This window comes from Thermobia domestica, chromosome 11 (assembly GCF_964235325.1).
Source record: "Thermobia domestica chromosome 11, izTheDome1.hap1.1, whole genome shotgun sequence".
In the NCBI taxonomy this organism is placed as follows: domain Eukaryota; kingdom Metazoa; phylum Arthropoda; class Insecta; order Zygentoma; family Lepismatidae; genus Thermobia; species Thermobia domestica.
The window spans coordinates 132,355,348-132,381,386 of NC_137464.1; the positions used below are offsets into that span (position 1 = coordinate 132,355,348).

At 37.6% G+C, this 26,039-nt stretch overlaps 1 protein-coding gene across 4 annotated transcripts in view; it reads right to left on the reverse strand.

The window, feature by feature from the left end:
• Window positions 1-26,039, reverse strand: part of wdb (serine/threonine-protein phosphatase regulatory subunit widerborst) — a 426,118-nt gene that overhangs the window by 152,661 nt on the left and 247,418 nt on the right. For all 4 annotated transcript variants that reach the window (XM_081731142.1, XM_081731143.1, XM_081731140.1 and 1 more), the window contains exon 5: window positions 24,823-24,953. In XM_081731142.1, coding sequence (XP_081587268.1) covers window positions 24,823-24,953 — 131 coding nt within the window. The remainder of the gene's footprint in view (window positions 1-24,822; window positions 24,954-26,039) is intronic.

Sequence of the window (26,039 nt, forward strand, 5' to 3'; positions counted from 1 at the left end):
CCTTTCTAACTCAGACTACAATGGCTCAATGATGTTCAGATTTGGTGATTGTGGGACCCAGGGGAGATGAGATAGCTCCTGGTCATGCTCCTCAAACAATGATTTCACCGTTTTTGCAGCGTGACAGGGTGCCAAATTATCTTGGTAAATGCCATCACTATCAGGAAACACTATTTGGGCCATGGGTAGAACCTGGTCCCCCCAAAATGGCCTCATACGCCTTAGCATTCATCATTCCATGCAGGGCTATGGGACCTGCAGAAAACCACGATATCACTGCTCATACTGTAACAGAACCACCTCCATGCTTTACAGTTGGGAGCATACAGTTTGTATCATAGGCCTGCGACGGTGTTCTCCATACATAAACACGACCGGTTGTTGTAAACAAGGTGAAGGTCGATTCATCGGACCACATTACGTGTTTCCACTGCTCATGAGTCCACGCCTTGTGGCCCGTGCACCACTGGATACGCCTCGTCGCATTTACTGCTGTGACCAGGGGTTTGGCGATAGCGGCCCTGCCATTAAATTTCATTTTCTGAATTTCCCGTCGCATTGTTTTCTATGAAACCGGGTTCTGTAGGCCGGAATTGAGTTCAGACGTAATTTTCATCGCAGTCGTCTTCTTTTTAGCTGCTACAATCCGTTTTAATGCCCTCCGGTCTCTATCTGACAGGATTGTATTTCGACCACTGTTGTGCTTAGCAGAGGTCGTTTGCCCATGAATTGTGTATGCCCTCGTGACATTGGACACAGTGCCTTTCGATACCCCCACAATGTTCGCCACTGTTGCCACTGAAGCTCCAACCAGACGGGCACCAACAATCATGCCTCTTTGGAAGTGTGTCTGGTCGCCCATTTTACCGCGCCACTTTCACACCATGACACTCACAGATGGCTTTTTCGCCGATCCCAAGAGGTTCATCCAATACATGGCTGAAGTAGCATTCTTATTGGCCACGTACGGATGACGTCACAAAGATTCAAGTTCAACCTGCTACTACGCGTGTTGCTTTCGTTTCTTTGTTTTGTGTGTGTACGTGTTTAAAAAGAGAGAGAGGAGATTATCAATATTATTACTTGTGAAATACATTGCATTATAATTCTTGATTTATGTTCACTTCTTACGCGGTACAAATAAATTATCCTTAAACAAGTCTTCATTCAAATAAAAATGTTATAAAACAAACTTCACATGAATGTTGTTATTGTCTACAATTTTAATATTTTTATTAGACCACAGAAACGATATTAGCATATGGTGCTCACAATAAATACACTGGCTTTTGCAGAAATCGTGCAGTTTGTTATGCAACACCTTCTTTTGATTTCCAATTTATATACAGAACTTGGGTTCCACTCAATTTTTGGTGTAAAATTGAAAACGTCTTGGCCTTGTTACGTTTACCATGTACAAAAATGTTTCTAATATTAATTTTACATTACACGCTCCAATTCGTCTTTATTTGCATCAAAAGTAGGTCTGGTTTAGAAGTATTTTGCCGCAAATAGCGTCGAAGTTTCGTCATTGATAAGCCATGATCGGTTCAATTGCACGAGAAATGCTTACCAAACTGAACTAGATGGCCATTATTAGCTAACATTCTTTATGAACCATATAAGGATACCAACTGGAGTATACAAAATAAACTGCATTATATTTCGTTGGAGTTTAGCATCCCTTTCAACACCGAGGTTATAATGAGAGATGGACCTCTGTTTCACGTGGAATCCGAACCACATGGGATTATTCCGGGAATCGAATCCGGATCTCCTGGGCCGGAAACGCGTGTTAACGATATAGTCACGATATAGTTCCAGACACTGTAAAGTTAACCCTGCTTTGCCGCGAGGAATTGAAACAAAATTATTAATTTTATAGCAATCAAATTGCAAAATACGAGGGCTGTCTAAAAAGTATCCGACCTTTGGCCAGAAAAATAGTTGCGAATACCTGACAGATTTGGGACCCTAATCCCCTTCAAAGTAGGCCCCTTGTGCTTCCACACACTTAGCCCACCGATCCTTCCACTGCTGGAAACACCGCTGGAAGTCTTCTTTTGGAATGTTGTTCAGCTCCGTCGTCGTGTTCCGCATTATGTCTTCTCTACTCTCAAAACGGGATCCCTTCAGAGGCGTCTTCAATTTTGGAAACAGCCAGAAGTCACAAGCAGCCAGGTCTGGAGAGTAGGGAGGTTGGCGAACGGTTGTAATTCCATGTTTGGCTAAGAACGTGTGGATCAATTGGGATGAATGTGCTGGGGCGTTGTCATGATGGACGTGCCAGTTCTTCGCTGTCCACATGTCTGGTCTTTTGCGCCGGACTGCGTCACGGAGTCGCCTGAGAACATCTTGATAGTACTCGTTTGTCACTGTTTGTCCTTCCGGTGCGTACTCGTGATGCACAATTCCACGGGCATCGAAGAAAACAGTCAGCAACACCTTGATTTTGCTACGCACCTGCCGCGCTTTCTTCGGCCTTGGAGAATCGGGATGCTTCCATTGAGACGATTGTTGTTTTGTTTCTGGGTCGTACCCGTACACCCATGACTCATCTCCAGTTATCACGGAATTCAGATACCCAGGATCAGTGTTGGTGGTGTCCAGAAGGTCCTGTGCAACGTCAAAACGGGTGTCTTTTTGTTCCTGAGACAACAACTTGGGTACAAATTTAGCAGCCACTCGTTTCATGTTCAAATCGTCACGCAAAATTGCATGTGCAGAATCTTTACTCACTCCTACATCTTCTGCAATCTCCCGCACTGTCAAACGGCGATCTGCCATCACCAAATTTCGCACCCGCTCAACAACAGCTGCTTTCCGAGCAGTTTGGGGCCTGCCGCTACGCTGCTCACTCTCGACTGATGTGCGGCCATCTTTGAATCGGTTGAACCATTGTTTAATTTGTGTTACACCCATCGCATCTTCTCCAAACACCTGCTGAATCTTACGAATTGTTTGGCTTTGAGAATCACCCAGCCTTTGACAGAATTTGATGCAGTATCTTTGCTCAATTCGTTCAGTCATCTTCCGAGAAACACTAAATCCGACGAACACTACCAACAGCACCTCACTTCGCGACCACCAGCACACGACTGGCACACGCGAACGCGGTGAAAAAATTCAAGCATGCGCATTAAGGTTCCTCCTTCGACCGTGCACGGTGGCGCCGCCTGAGAATCACTACTTTGCGTGGAAAAAATTAAGGTCGGATACTTTTTAGACAGGCCTCGTATAGGGGAAAATGTATATTCGTATTTCACATTACTATGAACCTCTACTATGAATCTACAATTTTAAGTTTCATACCGGGTTACTGTTCTGTACATTTCTGATGTTGAAAAAAGTATTTGTTACATTGTTATGACCATTATTGCTTCTTTATTGTTGCAGACTATTTCGTAACTTGAAAATTCAAAATATCATCCAATCCTTTCGACAAATTACATACATTTGTGTTTTAAAAGTTAAAGAGACTTTTTTGTTCGTTCGTTATTTAGTGATCTTCATTCTTGGTAAAAGATTGGATACAGTTTTTAAAAAAGAAAAAAAAGAAAACGTATTTTTAAAAACCTGAGTCCAATATTTAATTGCATTTGTTTTCTATTTATATATTAGTACGAAAAATAAGAATAATGATTTACCACGGGGAAAAACCAATAATAGAGCTTTCTTCTCTATGAGAAGGAGATGAATAATCACAGAAAAAATACCACTGTGTTTAATATTTATAAATAATAATATCTACAAGTGTGCCGTGAGAATCCAAGTGTGCCGCAAGTTGAAAAAGGGGATACGCTGCTTTAGAATGAATATACCAGGGTCAACTTTACATCGCCTTTAACTTTAAACCAGTGGTTCCTAAGGGCCAGCCTTCAGAAGGGGACTTGAAGAACAAGCGAGGGATCACAAGCTGACTATAGAAATAAACTATAAAACTATCAAAAAAAGAAAGAGAGAAAAAACACAATGTTACGTGTTTGATATTTTGTCTTCCTTATACTCCCATTCGAGACTTGTAAGTAATTAAACGCTTCATAAATATAAACGGATGAAAACAAGGCGAGTGGTTTGAGGTTTGGAGACCCGTTCAGCAGCAAAGCTATATGAGACTTGAAGCTACTGCTTAACGTAAATCCTAACTACGTAAGTTCTCGCCGGAAAACAAACTCAGGTCTCCCGCGCCGAAGATGTGTAGTGTTGTTGTTTATAAGTTTGTAACACTATACTTACATGGTTCAGTGTTTAGACAAGCTATTTCATCAGAAATTCTCTTTCGTTTCTAAATTACTACATATAGCTTCCTAATGTGTAGGTGGATAGCGTACACACCTTTGGCGCAGGTGGCCCGTGTTCGACTCCCGGCAGAAGCTCATAAGGTTCCTGTTAAAAGGAACGCTAAATTCAATTTGAAAATCAAATCTAAATTACTACATCTTTTCTGTAAGTTGCCAACTTTTGGGATGTGATTTCAAAACAGGCCCGTATCCAGGGGGGGGGTCTAGGGGGCCGGCCCCCCTAAATTTTTGCTGCCCCCCATAAATTTTCACGGTAGGCTTGCAAATGAACTATAATATGGTTGGATCAGACACCCCTAGGGAGCCGGACCCTCCCTACATTTTGGGCTGGCTACCGCCCTGTTTCAAAATCTGGAGTATGCAACATACAATTGTCTGCAGTGTTTCAAGGCTAGTGTTTCCAGATCTGTTATCCTTGTTCTTAATCTCACTCCATATGCTATTTAGGTGTTTGTTTTCTTAGGTCCCCTAAACTTCCCAGTAGATTATGAAGCAGTAGCGTAACTAGAATTTTTCTCAGGGGGGGGGGGGGGCAATGAAGGGCCCAAGAAAATTTTGAGGGGGCCATCTCCAATGAATGAATATTTTTCATATATATATATATATATATATATATATATATATATGTGTGTGTGTGTTTTCAAGGTGGATGTTTTCACCTTAGTTGTTCATGATTTTACTCTTTTACGGTGAAAATGTATGAATTTACTACTTCAAACAACTAGGATACATTAATACAATTGATTTCCATTATAAGTAGTAATTTAATCGCTGCATTTAAAACATGTGTGGCTGGTAGATTTAAGTGGAAGCAGAGAAATACACTTTTACACGTCAAGAAAATAACTTAGAGGTTCATGCCTCCACTTAAAAGAGGATCTTTCTATTCTTGTGGGCAGCAGCAAACTTATCAACAACTTCTTCAAGATCTAACGATTTAGCAATTGTCTTCAATATAAAGTAATCCTAAGTTTTTCAACCTATCATCAGTCATTGAATTGCCTATATATCTTTAATCTTTTCAAACATGAGAATGGCCTTTCACATGTAGCACTAGAAACTGATATAGTCGCAGAGATTATCTCTAACTTGTTGGTTTCTAGGAATGCGTTTTTGTAGACGCAAAGATCAACGAAATTCACCAAGGAATCAACTTTGGTTTTCTTTCGTCTTCATACAACTTAATTGTGTTTGGGAGGATTTTGAGTTTACATTTAAATATTTCCATATCACTTTCATAATACTGGGCCATATGCTCCACAATGTTGTAATTTAGAAAGTTTTCACCTTTTGGATGTAGAGTGGTGATTGATCTAATGATTTTGCTACATGATCCAAGGCGTTTTTCCGTCTCAGTGATTGCCTTATCAATAGTAGGCATAAAAATGTCTCTTAGTATATTATCTTTAGAAAATTCGTTTTCTGCCTCCAATGAAGGAAGAGATTAATCCAAAATGAATTTGTGATATTTCGATGGGAATGTCTAATTCGTTTCCACGAGGAACACCTACAGCCTATCTGTTTCCGGCTCTGGAATTTCAGGACCATTTTCTATGCAGATCCACAAATATTCTTGATAAATTTGTTCGAATGTTGTTCGTTGAGAGTCATATTCTCCAGACCACATTTTCAACAGCGTTTAAACAAGTGAATCTACAAGAATCAAACCTTCCGACATGTCTGTATCTACCTAAAATAAGACGAAGCTCAAAGTTACAGCATGGCAGCAGTAATATTAAATTTTACCCGAAAACATTCCATCTCGTATAGATGACATTTATTTCCCGGGTGGAATGATGGAAGTAAATAAATGTCACAAGTTTCTGATTTGGTTTAATACCGCATAATAATATAAATAGCTGTTTGGTAGATAAACTGTATTATTAATAATAATAATTAAGTAAAATGTGATCTACGAGGAAAAAAGTGCTTACGAGACAAACGTCACACAGAAAGAGGAACTGAACTCTAACAGGACAGTGATTTGCCGTTCCACCCAACTTTAAATTATAAGCCTTGCTCTGAAGCTTAAGTTTCACTCTAAAGTAAACTGCCAATAATTATCATGTATTCTTAATATTTCAGAAAAATATCAAAATTCCACGCTCTAAAAATGGTAGCCTAATCAGTGACGAAACTAGACATTTGGTGCCCAGGGCAAATTTCGCGATTAGTACCCCTTTCATCTACATCCACACCAATAAACACACATATTAGTTTGCTGGCGCCCGGGCAACTGCCCCGCTTCCAGGATCTTGTTTTGATCTGGCCGTAGTTAAATTACTTTTGGTTACTTTTACCCTTGAGCTCTAAAACTGAGTAATGAATGTGTCTTTACGTTATTAAAATGATGAAGTGAGCACTCTTTGAAGCAAAAAGAGGAAATATGTTTTTCTTTCCCTAGTATCAAACAGTGTTAGAACAGACATTTAAATCGGGACCCCTTACAGCAAAAGAAGTATACGTGGTCCTTTTGTTTCTTTCGTTTGTTTACCTTCACTACTTTTTAGAATTTGACGTGAATTGAAATACACAAACACTTCACACCCACACCGAATGGCCAAAGCTCAGCGGTAGAACATCAGTTTAAGATTCGGAAGATGGTGTGATTGATCCCTCGTGGATACATATTTCAACTGAGGAGATTACCAAGATTCTTCCTCAGTGGCCCTATTGACTAATTTCCCTTATTTCTATCCTTTGAGTCTCGGATGTTTCAAAGCCTTAAAATAAATTCAAAGTAGTTGAAATGACGCTACTATCCTGTAGTCGATGCTAAATTAATATTGTAAGTTTTGAGATTAGATTTGAAGGAGGGGCATTAATTAGTATATCCTGTTGAAAATCCATGTCACCACTGATTTACTGTTCTGCATAATTCCTACAATGTAATTTTCTCAGAAATGCTTAATGCTTAATTCTCTCAGAAATGCATATTTTGACGCAGAGTTAATATAAATATGTGATAAAAATTGGTATTCACTGACTGAACTTACTTAATGGAATATCTGTAGACCAGTCCCACAAACATCAGATGACAGGATGATACAACCTGATCATGGGAGTAACTACACTTTTACACAAAACAGCATTACTGCTGCGACCAAGTTGTATCATCTCGGTATGTTACCTGATGGTTAGTAATCAGGAAATTGTAGTACTGGCTCTGTGATAAATTTCAGGATTTCTCTAGTAGTAGCAGTTTTGGGATTAAGCTACAGTTAAAATAGTTTAAAAGAAAATACTTCTGAAAGATTTATTTATAAAGAATCACTGATTTTTGTTAGCCTCATTTCCCCAGGCTTTAGTTAGTAGAATAGGTCCACCCAGCGCTGACTCCTTTTTCCTTGGAGATCGCTAGTATCGCTTATTAACATCGCAGCAGAAGGTTTCTACTTAGTTGCCACGGCCAAGAGCGTTAGGAAATTAGATGTACTAGAGACAAGACTAGAAGGTAGACGAGAAGGAGAACCAGTACCAGTAGCAAATAGTAGGTGTTGGTAGTATTCAGTATTTTAATTTTCTCGAACTATTGGGATACGAACAGCAGAGAGAATGACAGAAATAATAAAAACTTCTGCTCTCTTCTTTTACTGTATATTAAACAAGACCTCTCGATATTATTTGATGATAATAATAATAATACCAAATTATTTAATGGATGCTATGCATTTGTTCTATGTCGCCATACTCGATGGAAATTAATTACTTAGTGTACGAAGACTTCTTTCGTCCAACACGAGTGTAAAGTTTTACTGCAGTACATGCTATTTGTAAGTAAGCATATCTTATTTTAGTATGACTTTCAACATTGAAGCAAATCAGAATGCAGATTGATTTTTTTTTCTTTTTTTGTTCTTTCACGAAAACAAAGAAGACAACCAGATAAGGGACAGAGATTAAAAGGAACGTTCAGATGCTGAGGTCAATGCATGCACCTTACAGATTTAGATAAATTAGATCTATCTGTACTACAAACAAAAAGGAGCCTGAAGATTTTTGCTCGGAACGCAGACTATTGCAACATACGATATTCTGCAGTTGGTAACTTTGTTGTCGAGATGTGTTTCGGTAGTAGTTTAACTTGCGGCCACTATTAACTCACCGTTTGTCGACCTATAACAGTATCACTCTGTGTGGGTGTGCCGCTAGGGGGGCCAAGATTTTGAGCAAGGGGGCCTGGCTCCCCCAGGCCCACCCTTGGCTCCGTCACTGTTATGAAGGAAATCCTTTTTGAAAGCATTCGTAGCAGAATGAAAATCCGCTGATGGAAGAAACCCATTTAAACATTATGAGTTTCATATAGAGATAATTTAAAAAATGAACCCCTGTAGTTTGTACGTGCATTGGACGTGGAGAGATATTTTGTAACAGATGTTATTGTCGTGTCTTTATTGATAATGGTTTCTTGGTGCAATTATATCATCAAGTGCGTAAAATACAGGTGAATCTGTGCTGACTGGTCTGTTCAAGCTAGATTTGCATCAAATCCGCACAAGGGCAGAGCGAAGCAGAAAGCACAAATGCGAGCTTATAAAGTGTAAGTGATAATGTTTAAAGCAGTGGTTCCCAACCATTTACCTGACGCCTCCTCCTTAAACCCTGTATACTAGGGATGGCCAAAATTTTCCGGAATCCGGATTCCGGAAATTTTGTTTCCCGGAATCGGAAAATTTACTTTCCGGAATTCGGAAAAATTCCGGAATTCGGAAAAATCCGGAATTCAGAAAAATCCGGAAATCGGAAAAATTCCGGAATTCAGAAAAAATCCGGAATTCGGAAAAAATCCGGAATTCAGAAAAAATCCGGAATTCGGAAAAATTCCGGAATTCAGAAAAAATCCGGATTTCAGAAAAATTCCGGAATTCGGAAAAATTCCGGAATTTAGAAAAAATTCGGAATTTTTCCGATTTTACTTTCCGGATTCCGGAAAGTAAAAATTCTGGAATTGGCCATCCCTAGCTAGTAGCTGTTAAAAGAGAAACACAATAATGAATATATATACTGTATTAGTTTCTTGTAGTTGGATATGTCTTTATCACTTACGTAGACAATTGCTACTGCAGTTATTTACTGCTTTATGAGGAAGGTCTTATTTTCACATACAAAAAAGTCGCCGGTATGTCTCAAACATTATCGCTTTCCCACCTGCAGCTGCTCCAAAGCACTGCAAACTACTTTTTAACCAGGCGAAAGGCAGTGAAGGAAAAGAAATCTCAACAAATATTCTAATAACATTCGCTTACTGTCAACATACCTACAGTGAGCGCAGAAAGTGCTCGTACACCATGCATACTTTATATTGAAAACAGCTAGCATGAGAACGGGAGGTGGAAAATATATATATAACCAGAATTAAGACTACACATTCATACATTTTATTTCTATATACAAGAGAAAGGCCAAACAAAGACAATCACTGTTTTGTTCAGAAGAAAAGAGAGAATTTCTTTTTTGTAAACACAAAAAGTCACCGTACACTTATGATTGAATTAATGCTTATAAAGTATATTACGTTATTTAATATTTTGTGGGATTACCCTGTGCGTTAATGATTGTCTGTAGTCTTCGTGGCATTGATTTCACCTGTAGTAGTTCGTAGTTCTGAAGCTTCGGGACTATAGAGTGGAGTCAGTGGAGAGCTTTTGTGAACGCGGCATTGAACCTCCGGGTTCCATAGGCCATAGAGTTAGTGTTAGTTAGTAGCTTCGGGACTGATTATGTCCCATTCTTCTTGAATAGCTTTTCTCAGGCCTTCTTTAGTAGAGAAGCTGTGCCTTCTGATTCTTGTCTCCAGAACAGACCATAGATGTTCTATGGGGTTCATGTCTGGGGATTGGGGAGATGTGCGAAGCTGTTTCAAGGTATTATAGAGTAGGCACAATCGAGTATTTTCCGCTGTATATTTGGAGTTGTTGCCTTGCTGAACAATAAATTGTTTTCTGCGCACTAGTATGGAGATTTTCCTTTAATATGTTAATATACACTTTGTGGATCATCACTCCATCGATAAAGTGGAGACGACCCACTCTTGAGGCACTCATACAACCCCAGACGAGCACGGACCCTCCTCCGTGTCTTACTTTAGGGACGAGATTTTGAGGATTCATCTCTGTATTCACCTTGCGTCATACCATACGCCTCCCATTGGATTCGATAAGATTAAATTTACTTTCGTCCGAAAATATGACCCTATTCCAGAAAGAAGCCTGATCCCTTACCTTTATACTCTTTTTCAAACTTTAGTCTCTTTATACGATTTGTCTTGTTCACCCATAACATTTTCCTGGCTATCCGATCATGATACCCTGCAAATATTCCGCACTGTACTGGCTGATACTTTAACACCGCGTGTTTCCAGATCCGTTGCCAATCGCACAGCACTACTTTTCGGAACCTTTTTTCTTTCCCTAATAATGTAACGTTTATCTTGTTCACTCAACACTCTTGGTCTTCCAGATTTTTTTTTTCGCACAGTGATAGAAACATTATACATCGCAATTATTGTTTGTACTGTTGAACGAGGTCTGTCTGCAAGGTTTGCTATCTTTCTCAAAGATTTACCTTTCTTATGCAATTTAATACAAATACAAATTTATAATTTTTGACTTTACTAAGTATGCAATGTAATTGTTCAATAATTAACATAAGCAGGCATTCATTAATTTATATTAATATAATAATTAATAAAACTAATAAGCGGGTGATTGATGACTCAGTGGTAGAGTTTTCATCTATGGTATTCTAACCCAGGACATGTGGGTTTTCGATGGCTAATTTTGTGTTCGAAAATTTTTCCGGTGGTAGGCCTACTCTTGGTTCCCTTTCTTATATTTGTTCCATCATCACTCATTAACGAATTTAGTTTATCAAAACTCTATAGCCATATATTCATTCTGTCCGTCAGTGAAACAAACAGTCTCAAGAACCATCTGATGGATTAACATCAATTTTGGCCACGATGTACAGAGTCAATAGTTAAGAATCGAGTTCCCTAATGAATTTAATATTCAAACCGGAAGCGGTACAAATCAACCATTTCCGGTTTTAACGTTAATCATTATATAGTAAATATGGTAATAGATAGCGAGAAACGGTTTCCAGTAATCGACATATATAACATTCATGTAGATAGAATGTTACCCAATTTGTGCATCTGCTGAAAATAATGAGCTTAGGTATTTAGAGAGCATTTTCCGCTTTAGAAAATGTGTGCTTGGTAAAGAACGTAGAGAATTAGCTGAGTCAGGCACGTAGCTAGAATATGGTAATAGGAAGGGGGGGTCTGTCACGAAATACTGTGGTTATTTACCAGGGGCTCAATCATTCTAAACTATTTCATTGGCAACATATATTGGTTCGTTTAGCCAAGATTTCTAATGGAGGGATGATATGAAATACTGTGGTTACACACCAGAGGCTCGATCAATCTAAATATTTTACTGACAACATACCCATATTGATTGGTTAGGACAATAAAATGAGGATATATTAGTAAGTATTTTAATAAGAAGCTATGAAGAAATCTCGAGTAAAAAAATATAAAAAAGTATTGAAAAAGATATAGTCTTCCGAGGTCATTCGAACGGTGTCGAGAATTTTGCGTCTGGGAAATTTGTGCCCTACCTCAAGAACAGGGAAAATTGCGCCTGCAATGTACCTTCACCGGGAAGTTTGAGCCCTGCGAAATAAAAGAACCTATTGGAGCTTACGCATTTGCTCGGAGGGGCTGACATTACAGCATAAACAATTCTCCCCCCACAACCATGCCATTAGTGATTTATTTTCATTGTGGCTATATAAGGGGACAATAAACTTCAATATAAGCCAAAAGAACACAACGGATCAACGCAATCACTGCTTCTTCCAGAGATGATTTTGGGAGAACCCTGGCCTCCCCAAAGCTCTCAAAGTGCCCCCTCGGAGGAGACCAAAATAATACTATATAATATAATAATAAATAGAATAGTACCAGCAGTGACCCCCTCCGGAATATTAAGTGTGCCCCCCGGAACATTTTTTCTGAAAGAACGACTGAACGCAATTGTGTGTTTGAAGTGTAATTCCAGCAAGTAAACACACTGTACATAGTTTTCTTGATAATATTAATGAACTGATTTTACATTCACTTTACATTTTCTTTTCTATATTTTGTGTCCTAAAAAGCCAAACAACTCGCAAGGATTGTGAACAGAGATATCTGGGTAGAGCCAAACAGCCTTTTGTAGATTAAATTATACTCTTTGATTATATTAATAAATAATTATATATCAGTCATTTATACTTTTATTGTAAATTTTGTAGTATAATGAAAAATTGTATTTGTATGGATTACCCTTTAGTGAACTAAAATTGTATTTTTTTCATTTGTTCGGAATATTGTAACGGATGGAGTAACTCACTGAGACGATGAGAGGCAAGCCTAGTTCAAGTGTGAGTGGAAGTTACTTTACACAATACAAAAATAAGTTGAATTCTAGGGCGCTAACATCCCAGTGCAAATATATAGCCGGCGCATTTTCCCCTTTTTTTGCGGTAGGGCGCAAACATCCTAGTGCAAATATATTGCGAGCGCATTTTTTCCTATTTTTGTTCTAGGGCGCAAAATTCTCGCATTCAAGGAAAATATAATGTCCGTGAAGTTGACAAGCCACTTATGTCAGACTACAATTTCGACTTTAAACGTCGCTAGTGCTATGTTAGTGTTCGATAGTGACGCAAATCGTTAGTACTCCACAGATAACGTGTGCTTTTTAAATAATGGATATGTCTTCTAACTGCATGCCAACACGCCCACTTCTAAGAATCATATCAAAAATGAGGTTAACCGTTAGAGCAAGTAAGTGCTCATTAGTGCCATTAACATTAGCGTTAATGCCTCCATCGTACGGCCCTTTGAGTAATAATAACACAACGCTCTTTGCTAGTCTCAATGCGTCCCTATATTCTCGCGAACATTCTGACATGCCCAAGTTAGTTACTTTTTTTTTTTTTTTTTTGCAACTATTGTTTATCTGTTATTGTTTATTGTTTATTGCTAGTCTGCAGAGTAGTCCTTACATTAATATGCCATTGTCCTTGATAATCATTGCGTATTTACAAGCAGTTTGTTATTACTGTTAGAAGATATCAAAAAACAACAGATAAAATCTACTACTTAACGGTTCATATTTTTCTTTTACAGTACATAAACGATTAATAATAATAATAAGACTATTCCAGCATAAAAGTTATCAATTGCATCACACTGGCAACAAGCGACGCATATTTTAACTTCATAAAAATTCGTTTCTCACGATTTTCTGGAAAACTACGTATGATATCTTCATTCTGTCAAGTTGTTTATCTTAGTGTGATATATGTATTACCTCTGGACAATATCACAGTAAAACAAAAATTAAATATTAGGAGTGCATCGTACTTTTGGACTACATCTCATTAACCATGGGAAGATTGAGTAGTGTATACTTTAGGATGTAAGTTTCAGCTTAACTTGCATCATACATTCTTAGGATTACAAAAAGGAAATTTGTTCGTTTGCATTTGAACAAAATTCTTAGAATTACAAAAAGAAAAAATAATTTTTCCGAATTCCGGAATTTTTCCGAATTCCGGAATTTTTCCGATATCCGGAATTTTTCTGAATTCCGGATTTTTTCCGAAATCCGGAATTTTTCCGAATTCCGGAATTTTTCTGAATTCCGGAATTTTTCCGAAATCCGGATTTTTTCTGAATTCCGGAATTTTTCCGAATTCCGGAATTTTCCGATTTTACTTTCCGGATTCCGGAAAGTAAAAATTCCGGAATTGGCCATCCCTACTGTATACTTCTCGCTATCTTCCCTCCCACTCATTGACCATATGTGATTTTTTGTCTGATTTCTGATTCAGCATTGAAATCTCAAGTCTTCAATAATAATAATAACGATAATGCAATCATAACCATATTTTCATCTTTAGTTCCCTCGTAGCTATAATTAGCATAGGCGTTTTCGGCGCGAGAGATCTGAGTTTGATTTTTGGCGAGAGCCTATGTAGAAAAGATTTTATGTTAAGCTGTAGTTTAATGTATCATACAGCTTTGCTGCTGAACCAGACTCCAAATCTCAAACCACTCGCATTGTTTTCATCTGTTTATACAGTATTTATTAAGTGTTTAATTACTTAAAAGTCACGAATGGGACTATAAGAAAGACAAAATATCAAACATGTAACATCTGTTAAGCATTTTGGCAATTTTATAGTTTATTTCTGTAGTCAGCTTGTTGGTTTACAGTCTAAGGCGATGTAAAGTTGATCCTGGTATATTCATTCTAAAGAAAAGCAGAGTTAACTTTACCTTGTCTGGAACTATATCGTTAACGTACGCGTCTTTGGCCTAGGAGATCCGGATTCGATTCCCGGCGTAATCCCATGTGGTTCGGATTCCACGTGAAGCAGTAGGTCCATGTCTCATTATAACCTTGGTGTTGAAAGGGATGCTAAACTCCAACGAAATATAATGCAATTTATTTTGTATACTCCAGCTGGTATTCTTATATGGTTTATAAAGAATGATAGCTAATAATGACCATCTAGTTCAGTTTGGTAAGCATTTCTCGTGCAATTGAACCGATCATGGCTTGTCAATAACGACACTACAACGTTATTTGCCGCAAAATACTTCTACTTTTGGATGCAAATAAAGACGAATTGGAGTGTGTAATGTAAAGTTAATCTTAGAAACATTTTTGTACATGGTGAACGTAACAAGGCCAAGAAGTTTTCAATTTTACACCAAAAATTGAGTGGAACCCAAGTTCTGTACGTAAATTTGAAATCAAAAGGTGTTGCATAACAAAGCGCATGGTTTCTACAAAATCCAGTGTATTCATTGTGAGCACCATCAGCTAATATTGTCTCTGTGATTTAATAAAAATGTTAAAATTGCAGTCAATAATAACATTCATGTGAAGTTTGTTTTATAACACTTTTATTTGGACGAAGACTTATTTAAGGATAATTTATTTGTACCGTGTAAGAAGTGAACATAAATCAAGAATTATAATGCAATGTATTTCACAAGTAATAATATTGATAATCTCGTCTTTCTGTTTTTAAATATACACACACACAAAACAGAGAAACGAAAGCAACACGCATAGTAGCACGTTGAACTTGAATCTTTGTGACGTCATCCGTACGTGGCCAATAAAAGTGCTACTTCAGCCATGTATTGGATGAACCTCTTGGGATCGGCAAAAATGCTCACAGGTGAACTGGTTACTGCTGACGGAAGAGGAAGGTCCACATGACAATGAAAACAAAAAACGAACGGCAACCGCAACACGTGTTGTATACTGGAGGGCCAAACTTACGTGTCCTGTATGAAGTGTTTTTAGATTATTTTGTCACCCCCTGTATATTACAAGTTCAAATTAATGTCCATTAGCTGTAGAAAAAGTCTGCACCTTAGTATGTAAAAACTGTTGTACATGTAGCATTTTAGTCAAAATAGTGGAACAGGCTGCAGTAATACAGCATTTCACGTTTTCAAAAGTCATTGGTATGTTTTGTACACGGCATTTTTTAATTTTTTTTTTAAAAAACTAAAGGTCAAATCGAAGGAACGAGCTGGACAATTGGCAGATTTACTTCTTCCAAGCGAACTATGAGGAAATATTACGTTAGAACAAGACTAGCGAATACTGCACTACGGTTGGGCTACTATTGTGGTGGAACCACACGTTCCTTTCGATACTCGGTGGAAAGTCTTCTAACATCAGCAGTAGGTTGTTCCTTAGTAAGCTGATATATTTTCGGGTATCTAGTACGCCTTTAATTAAAGGATGGTTCTATGGTAAGTTATCCCACAATTTTACACCTCGCATTTACTAATCCACACAGATGCTATAGTTCCACATGATACAGCTAATGGGGATTGTCGACAGACCAACATTGCACGTTTCGGAGGTGTCCATTATTAAAAAAAAAAAAAAAAAAAAATCTTTCGTCAGAAAACAAGATGCAAGACAAATTAGGAGCTTTCTGACCTAATGTCCATTGCAAAGTTGTTGACGAATGTGATATTAGTTTCCACGTAGCTCTTAATGGAATGACATATGATACACGTGAAACTTGTGACAATAGAGAATACGAACGAAACTTGACCGATTCAGGCCAAAATCCCTTGCGATGGAACGTGTACCAACGTGAGATCTACCCTAACAGCACCCTGCAATACCAGTCACTGGTCAGTTTCTCGTACGATAATGAAGTGTTACATTTCCAATTTCCCGTAGTAGGTTGAAGAGGTCCACAAATAACTGCTGGCTTGGTTATCATCTGCTGAGGTATCTCTTGGCGTACACCCTACACATCATTACAGTGGTTTTCCTACATTGGTCATGCGCAAACATTGGAAACTAAAATATTCTCGAGCACGTCAAACTTCGCTAAGCTTTCACAATTATTGAAGCGAACGTTCATATGTACTACGAAACGCACACGCAATCCAGTTCTACAGCAAGGACAACATCGTTTGGCCCATGATGCCTGTTTCGTACTGTTGAATGAGGCATTAACACTCGTCCTTCGTTTCTATTCACGATATATCTTGCTGTTAATGTATTTCCCCTAGGTGCGTGAAATAAATACTACTGACATTCTCAACACTTACACTTTCCTTTATAGGACATCCCAATGCATTGTTCCATTTAAAAACATACACTGTCAGGGTGTATACCAAGCATCATCATCATAGGTATTCTGCCTTTATTGCCAGGTCACTTGCCGCAGCTGAGAACCTTCCATGCTCCACGGTCCTTCGCTAACTTCTTCGTCTTCGCGTATGATCTTTGTTTTTATATCATCCATTAATTGTAGTCTCCTTCGCTCGCTCCCTCCCTCTCTTTCCCGCCACCATACCCTAGGAGGTCACTTATGATACAATCTCTTCTTAGGCTATGTCCCAACCAGTTTCTCTTCCTAATAATATCTAAAAGTGTTCTGTTCTCACCCATCATTTCTAACACACTCTCATTCGTTTTCCGCTGGACCCAACTAATTCTTTCTATTCTTCTTCACACCCACATTTCGAAGGCTTCCAGTCGATTTTCATCACCTTTACGTAATGTGCACGTTTCTGCCCCATGCAGTACAACACTCCACACGAAGCATTTTATGAGTCTTTTTCTCAACTCTTTATTCAAGGTCCCACAAAACAGACTTTTCTTCCTCCTAAAGGCTTCTTTCGCCATTCCTATCCTTGCTTTTATTTTACGTTTGCACTTCATGTTATTACTAAGAATACTACCCAGATATCGAAAACTATTCACTTGTTCTATTTTCTCCCCTCCTACTTTCTAACAAGCAAGCATAATCGAATTCCCTGACAAAATTATAATTTTCCTCGACTCTGTAGCTAACTTTTTTCTTAGTATAACTCATGAAAAATAACTTATATTTAAAGTGAACTGTAAGCTTCCATCATTGTTTATATGCTTATACAATCTTCTACAAACGTACAAACGAACCAATTCATTTATCTGTAATTTATGACTATTTTAGTGGCCTCCCTTAACCCCTCACAGCCACCCTTTGTACTCCTATTTATTTTTATTATTTTGCCATCACACCATAATAGAATTTAGATGCAAAAATTTTTGGAAATGAGTTTTCCTATACAATAACTTTCTTGTTTACACAGATGGTTAACTTACACCATTATCACAGATGTTATACAATTTTCCACATACATACTTCACTGTACTGAGTAGTATTAAATGTTCACGTACAAATATACAACCTTAAAACTGTAATTACATACACTTCACAATGTTAGTCAGATTCTTTACAGTTTCTGCAACACTTATATTTGGTTGTCTAATTTAGCAATCTCCTGGTCAGTGTTTTCTTGACGTTTGGCTTTCTTAGCTTTAAGTCCTTTGATTTTTTAAGCTGTTCGTTTTCGCTCTGATTGTTCGTCCTTCAGTTGTTGCTTCTAAAGATTACTTTCTGCTAATGCTTCCTTTCTTTTTTGTGATGCATTTCGCATGTAATTTATCATGGGCTTCATTATTTCGATGTTCAGAATGCCTCCGAATTTAAGAACACTATCATACACTAGACGTTGTACAATAAGTGATACTTCTTGAAGATTAGGTAATAAGATATTTTTGTTTACTGAGAAGCCAGACTCAACAGAGGCATTTCCATGAGATAAAATAAGGCATTTCTTCACAAAATTATACAGTTGTTTATATTCCTCTTTGCCTTTGAGTAGTTGTGAGTATAACTGATCTAACCTGTCTGCTTTTCTTGAAACGCATCCAAATTAACTTTCAAGATTGAGGAAAGATGTGCATTGCCTCTTTACTTGATCTGCTGTAATTATACAGCAATATTGGAAGGCACCGGGAAAGTTGGTGAATACCAACACACCTCAATGACCAGCCAATACTGCTGCAAACACTGCTGAAAGAAAACGCTGATACAGTTTGCGTTATAAGAGACTGGAGCATGGCAAGGTTCGTCAGTTAAGCTTTGCTGGGAGAGAACAAACACATAGGAAACAAAGAAAAAAGAGTGGGAATGGAAGGATAGGAAAAAACAAATTAAAAAAAAAATAGTGAGAATTAATGATTAGTCCTCAGAAAAAAATGCTAAGACACATTCCGCATATTACTAATATGTAGCAATTTAAAAAATCACTGAAACTGCCCTTGGCTTGAATTTTTAATAATTCCATGACTGAAAAATACAGGAAATAATGAACAAGATGAAAATATAGGACAAATATACACACATTTCCAAAATATAGGAAAACAGGACAGATAGGAGGCCTGGGTTTTTGATAGCGTTATCTAACAACAACAACAACAAAAAATCAATTTTAGGAGGGTTTTATGGGAAACTGAAAAATCTTTCCCGTGTTATTGAAGTGGCACATATTCTGCACCCCAAAATGTTGGTACTTCCGGTAGGGCCATAATGATGAAATTTGGCATGCTTGTAGGTTTATGAGGTGCGAGACCATAACCCGAGCTAGCGCGAGGATCTTGGGGCGAAGCCCTAGCTAGCCTTAGGCTAATTCCCATTATAGAGGTCCTGAGCAAGATTTTCCCTAACACACAATGAAATTCCTTGACATTTTCCTTGACCCTACAAATTCCCGACTGTTTTCACAAAACCCTATTCGGCTATTTTTTTCTCTTATTTACTAGACTACAATAATTATCAGTCCTTCTATATACATTCACGTCGGTGAAAAGTGCATCGACTGTATGTTCTATTTCCGATTTATTTGCGGTACAAGTTTCGAGTAAGTCACAAAGTGCTCGTATAAACATAAGGTGTGGAAATAGACGTTGTTTTGTACCATTCTCTAGTCATGTAGTCGTGCATAAGAGCCGCCTAGTGGATAAGCATGTAAAACCTAGGTGAAGAGCTAACCTCTTCACTGGTAGTACTGATGGAATCGGATAAAGTTGTTTTAAGATTTGTTATAACAAATACAACAGAAGCTAACTAAATGGTATAAAGTACGAGTATAATCTTAAATGTATGTGACCCAAAATATTAATATTAAATAGTGAAAGGCTAATAGGGTAGTTATAACATGTAGTGCCTATTGCTTTTGCTTAATTCATAATTTTATTTGATATTTGAACTGAAATTCATGAGCGATTGTAGTTTTCATTAGTTTGTCTTCGGTTGTATTTAAAAATGTATCTGACTGAATTTGTAACAGATGGTTACTGTACTTTTCAACAAGATCATTACAATAAATATGAATAGCTAAATTAATTATTACTTAATTATTTACTTTTTAACTTGGACTACTACTCTTCCCGTGTTTACATAATTTTGTTTGTAAAAACATCTAGGTGTATAACACCCTTATTTCGTTTTATGGCGAGAGATCTTTAGGTTGGTATTCGCGATAGCCAAAGATCTCTCATCTTACGACAGACATGTTACAAAGTATATCTACGTGTCTACTCGTACTTCTAAACAGGCTGAAATAATGAGTCTATTTTCTACAAGCAAGAATGTTCGAAATTTGTCCTCTTTGAGGCGTCAATTTATTATATTTTCCATAGATATAACCAGTGGAATCTTTTCTGATTCGCCATTTTGTATTTGGTCTAGGAATTAATTCGTGCGGTTGGTACGCACACATTGAAGCTGTAGTACAAACACGAAATACATAAATACCTTAAGAAAAATATTGTCCATCGCTAGCCACCACTTTCGCCCATCTGTCAGGCAATGTACGGATTCCGTGGCGAAAGAAGTCCTCATCCTTGGAAGCGATCCAGTCAGAGACCCATGTTTCGATATCTTCTGAAGAAGTAAACCGCTGTCCAATCAAATCGTTGTTCATGCAATCGAACAAGTAGTAGTCCGAAGGAGCAACGTCTGGTGAATACGGCGGGTGGGGTAAAACTTCCCATCCGACATTTTCTAAATAGGTTTTGACCGGTTTTGCGACATGTGGGCGAGCGTTATCATGTTGAACAATAAGTTTATCATGTCTGTTCTCCCATTCTGGTCGTGTTCTGGCCAGAGCTTGCTTCAAACGCATTAATTGTCGTCGATAACGTTCTCCATTCATAGTTTCACCCGGTTGCAGCAGCTCATAGTACACCACACCTTTCATATCCCACCATATGCACAGCATAACCTTTGCACAGTGAATATCTCGTTTTGGTTGTGATGGACCTGGTTCACCTGGTTTCACCCAGGCCTTTTTTCGTTTAGGGTTCTCGTAATGGATCCACTTCTCATCACCCGTAATAATTCGATGCAGAAACCCCTTTCTGCTCTGTCGTTGAAGCAGCAATTCGCAAATGGTTTTTCGTCTTTCAACGTCTCTGTCTTTCAATTCATGTGGAACCCAATGTGACATCTTTTGAATCATTCCCATGGCTTTCAAGCGTTTGGAGACTGTTGTTTGATCAACGCCTAATGCTGCTGCAAGTTGTTCCTGCGTTTGACACGAATCCTGCTCGAGCAATGCTGTCAATTCTTCGTCTTGAAATTTTTTTGGCTGTCCAGCTCGCTCTTGGTCTGCCAAGCCGAAATCACCACTTCTAAACCGTGCAAACCACTTCTGACACGTTCGCTCAGCTAGAGCATGGTCACCATACACTTCCACCAAAATACGATGACTTTCAGTCGCACTTTTCTGCATGTTAAAGTAATGCAGCAGGACACCCCGCAAAAACACTTTATCAGGCACAAATTGCGCCATGTACACTTAACTACAAACTGGTGTTGTTGACGCTTTAATCCACTGCCCTATACTACGAACGATACGCGATGACAGGGGTTTGCAACACATGTGTGGATACACGGAACTGTGGGACGCTCCGTTCGTTGCGCCATCTCTTGTCCACCCGCACGAATTAATTCCTAGACCAAATATTTTCATCACTGAAATCACTCCAAAACTCTCACTATCCAAAAGTCCCACATATTTCGGAGCGCACTTCATTTTCGCTAAAGCAGGGTGTATTGATGGCTAGTGGCCTGCCATCCCAAATCTCATGGACTAAGATCGATCTGGGGACCCCTTGACTACTGAGAAATCGCGACTCCTGATTACTGAATGAGTACGAACGTTCGTGATGTCATGACGAGTACTACACACAATATTCTATTCGAGTGAGTGAAGCAATACATGGAAAAACAACATACACTGCTGCAGTTTAAACAAAGGGCTAAACCCTTCAAACATCTGCTTTAACGATTTTCTTATTGTGGGCCTCAGAAAACGTGCGGAGTACTTTCACGGAGTGCTTTTTTTTTTTTTTTTTTGCATGTATACCACTATATAAAAACATTACTCAAGATCAAAGCTGACGAAATAAATAAATAAATAAATAATAATAATAAATATTTGTTCGTATGCTGAGAACACAATACGAGAGAGGTTGTTAAAAAAAAGCTAAAGTTTCAAAATATTCACACATTTAGTATATAATGGATTTCTGGTAATATACGAAAAATCTCGGGCGCTTAGAAATACGAGTGTGGCGCCTATATCATTTAAACCCCAAATATATGGGCCCATGTATCAAATTGTATTAGGGGCCGTCCACATATTACGTAACGCTACTTTTGACCAATTTTTACCTCCTCCCTCTCCCTTGTCACACTTCGTAACGCAAGGCGGACCCCTTCCCCCATACGTATCACTTTTTCATTTATATTTTTTCACAACAAAAAATTTTGTTTAGGTCTAATCGTAGAACTTTTTATTACAAAACGCTTGTATTCTGAATATATTTATAGGTTTTTCTTCAACAAATCACAGCATGAGAAAATGGTAGTGCCGTAATAATATTTTAACCCTATAAGGTTGTTTAATTAACCAGTTTTAATTCTTCGAATTTGCATATTGTCGCTTTCCCAAGGAGATCACAAGCATCCATTAAGGTCACCGATGATTGGCAAAAAGAAAATACTATCGGAAAATGCACGTGAAACAGAATCTAAATAACTGACATCGACTTTATTTTCCGAGATCCAGGATGCTTCGCGTATTTGAAGTTCGCCAGTGTCGACGATGCAAAGAAATTCTCTTCCTCGTCGACCACAGATTCGAAGTGGCTACACACTTGAAGGAGAATGGACATCTTTGACAACAAGATTTCGAGCATCTTCTTTGGACTTTGGACTTCAGTTTACTTTTAAATTCTTCTTGTCCTAAATCAGTGCCAAAATCCAAATAACTCGATTTCACCAGACATATTTAAATCCAGAAAAAAAGTCAGTAAGAGATGAATATCCGACGAATTAGGTTTTTAATATATTATTTTGCTGCAAACCGCGGATCGTTCCGTCGCGGAAAATATTATTTCACGAAAAAGAATTTATGTTTCACATGCGAAACCTCTTAGAAGAATAAAGTGGGGTACTGATTCAAATCTAAAGTTTTAAATAAATTCTCAGAAATAGTGATACGAGAAGGAAAACGCGAGGGCATTTTCAAGCGATGGTTACGATCACTAACAACTAACTCCAGAAAAGCTTGTGCCGTAGATATATTGCTGAGATAACTACCAAACGGAGTTTTATTGCATTGTAATACACGAAGTGTTCGTCACCAGTTATACTGGTGTGTAACAGCATCTTCGAATCCCATCTGCACGATTCAATTTATATAGGCTATATGTTCGCAATTTCCCGAAACAACAGAAATATTTATTTATACAAAAGAAAAAAAAAACTGAAAGAAAATATTTGTTTAAAAACTGAGTATAAACCTGAGAATAAAAATAAAAAGTATAGTAAAAAACATGCGTTACGTAACGAGGACGTAAACCCCCCCCTCGTTATACTTTGTAACGCAAGGTCAAACCACCTCCCCCTTTTGCCCCGTTACGTAATATGTGGACGACTGCTTATTACGGTACCTAGCTTTGACAACCGTTGCCTAGGTTAGAAGAAAAATTTTCGAGCTTTGCTCTTGATATTCTTTCGGCAAACCAACCATCTGCCTCTTTTAGCTATCGCTATTTTTAGCTTCAAACCACTGTGGTGATCACGAAACTAATTTTCTTGAAGAAAAATAGTAAACCAGTAAAGGTGTTAACACAATGCGGGTTCTCAAAACAAAACAATAGTAATAGCAAAAGTGTGCGAAGACCAATTGTTAATATATATAGTATATAGTAGAAGAATGTAGAAGTAGTAGTACGATACAATTTTATTAAAGGTATAAAGAGTATTTTGTGCAGGAAATGCTACATTTGATGTCGTGATATAGTAAGATGGAGATTCATAACATTTATAATATGCATATAGACATATTTTCTGTGTGTACAATTAAGAATGGAGAAGTATATAGGCGACAACAGAATATGAACTTTCAAACCACTAAGAGCTCAATTTTGAAAATAAAGAGAACGCTACAATTGTAGCTGTAACATGGTGGTCTGGATATTCTCAATCTGCACGTGATTTTCTTTTAATTTAAATTGATGTAATAATTTTGACTTTTCATGTTTCTGGTCCATAATAGTAATAAAATAATTCTGTTGATATATATCTAAAAAATCTACAATAGTGAAAAATTACAGATGACATTCAGTGTATTTTAAACTAGGAGGAGAGGTTTTCTTAACACGATATTTTTATATATTGTAAGCATTTTACTTATTTTGTCGCTTCTCTTTCACTTTCCACTTAATTTATTTATAGTTTATATTAAGAAATTTCGATATAAAGAATTTTCTGAAGTTTTCAACATGACTCAGAGATGAGTCCCAGCATGTGACGTAATACCAGAACAACTCGTTTTCTGTCTCCGTGAGGTAAGCAGCACTTTTTCCATTGTTTTACACTCTTTATCCCTGTAACCAAGAAGTATTTTTCTGAGAATTCTGGTGTATGCAATACTAAACACTACTACACGATGAAATCATTAAATTAAAACATTTTGTCAGAAAAGAAATATCAATTGCCGTTTCTTTGTTACATAGTTTTCAGAGTAATTTAGGACTTAGTTTCAAGCAAAAAATAATTTGCTTACCTAAGAAAAATGTTGTTTATTTGTTTCCGAATAAAGGCTCGAAGACCCAGGAACTTTCCATATATACGGTGCAAAACAGTCTTCAAAAAATCTCGCTCGCGAGGGTCTTCACTGTCGAAAAGCTCCAGCAACTGCAAAACAAAAACAATGTGTACGTAAGAAACAGTCCAATATTCTTACTGAGCATCTTTAATTTGCTAAAACTGTTTTTATTAGGTATACAAGGTTTCGTGCAAACCTCGTACTAAAGCCACTGCCAGGTAAAATACTTCTAAATAAGTTACAAGTCGTGTGAATCATATCCCGAAAAAGCACTGTTTCGATATAAGAATCCACAAAGAAGACAAGATAAAATGCAAGGTAGAAAAACTGTGTTTACCGTCTGAGTCAAGTTGCAAATATCCATAATATATGCTATGCACATTCCAAAACGTGGAAAACAGATTGCAAATGATGCAGTAAGCCAGAAATACATTAGCTAGAAAGATACTTCCTTTGCATTGTAGGTCTATGACAATATTGTAATAATAATAAACACAGCACTACAAAGCTGTAAGTTCCTTTGTCACACAAGCTGGAAAAATTAATTAATAATTGACAAACACCCATTACTGAACATTTGAACATGTGAGATAATGTAAAAATAATATGCGGGAAAGCAACAGTAGTAGCATGTTGCATTCGATGGCCGACCACGTCATGCAAGTATAACTGATGTAGAAGTCCATATCATTCTGTATCCCGCAATAGATCGTATTTTAAGAAGCATAAGTTTACAGGAGAGCCGAAAAACTTTGTCCAGTGTTGAATTACGGTTGTATTTTTATACACCTATATTATATATTTATACATACAATATTTTGCCAGATAATAAAACAAATGCTGCCACATCACCCCTATTAGTGTTAACTATGAACACCCCAATTTTAACATACGACATATCGTAGGATACAGAACAATAAGTTACGTTACAAATTGTTGCAAATGTAATCTATAGGAATGTGTCGAATGTTCCTCACAAGAATTCACTTTATCCATATTACCTACAAAGGGTATACAGGAAAGTAGACTCACAAACCTTCACACCACAATACTCGCCGGTGGGCAGACTGGATATCAACGCAGTACCTCATCACCAACACCGCTTTGGAATTAATGTGTGAAAAGGTAAATTGGAGATCGCCATAACGGGCACTACAGAGTTGCAGTTTATCTGG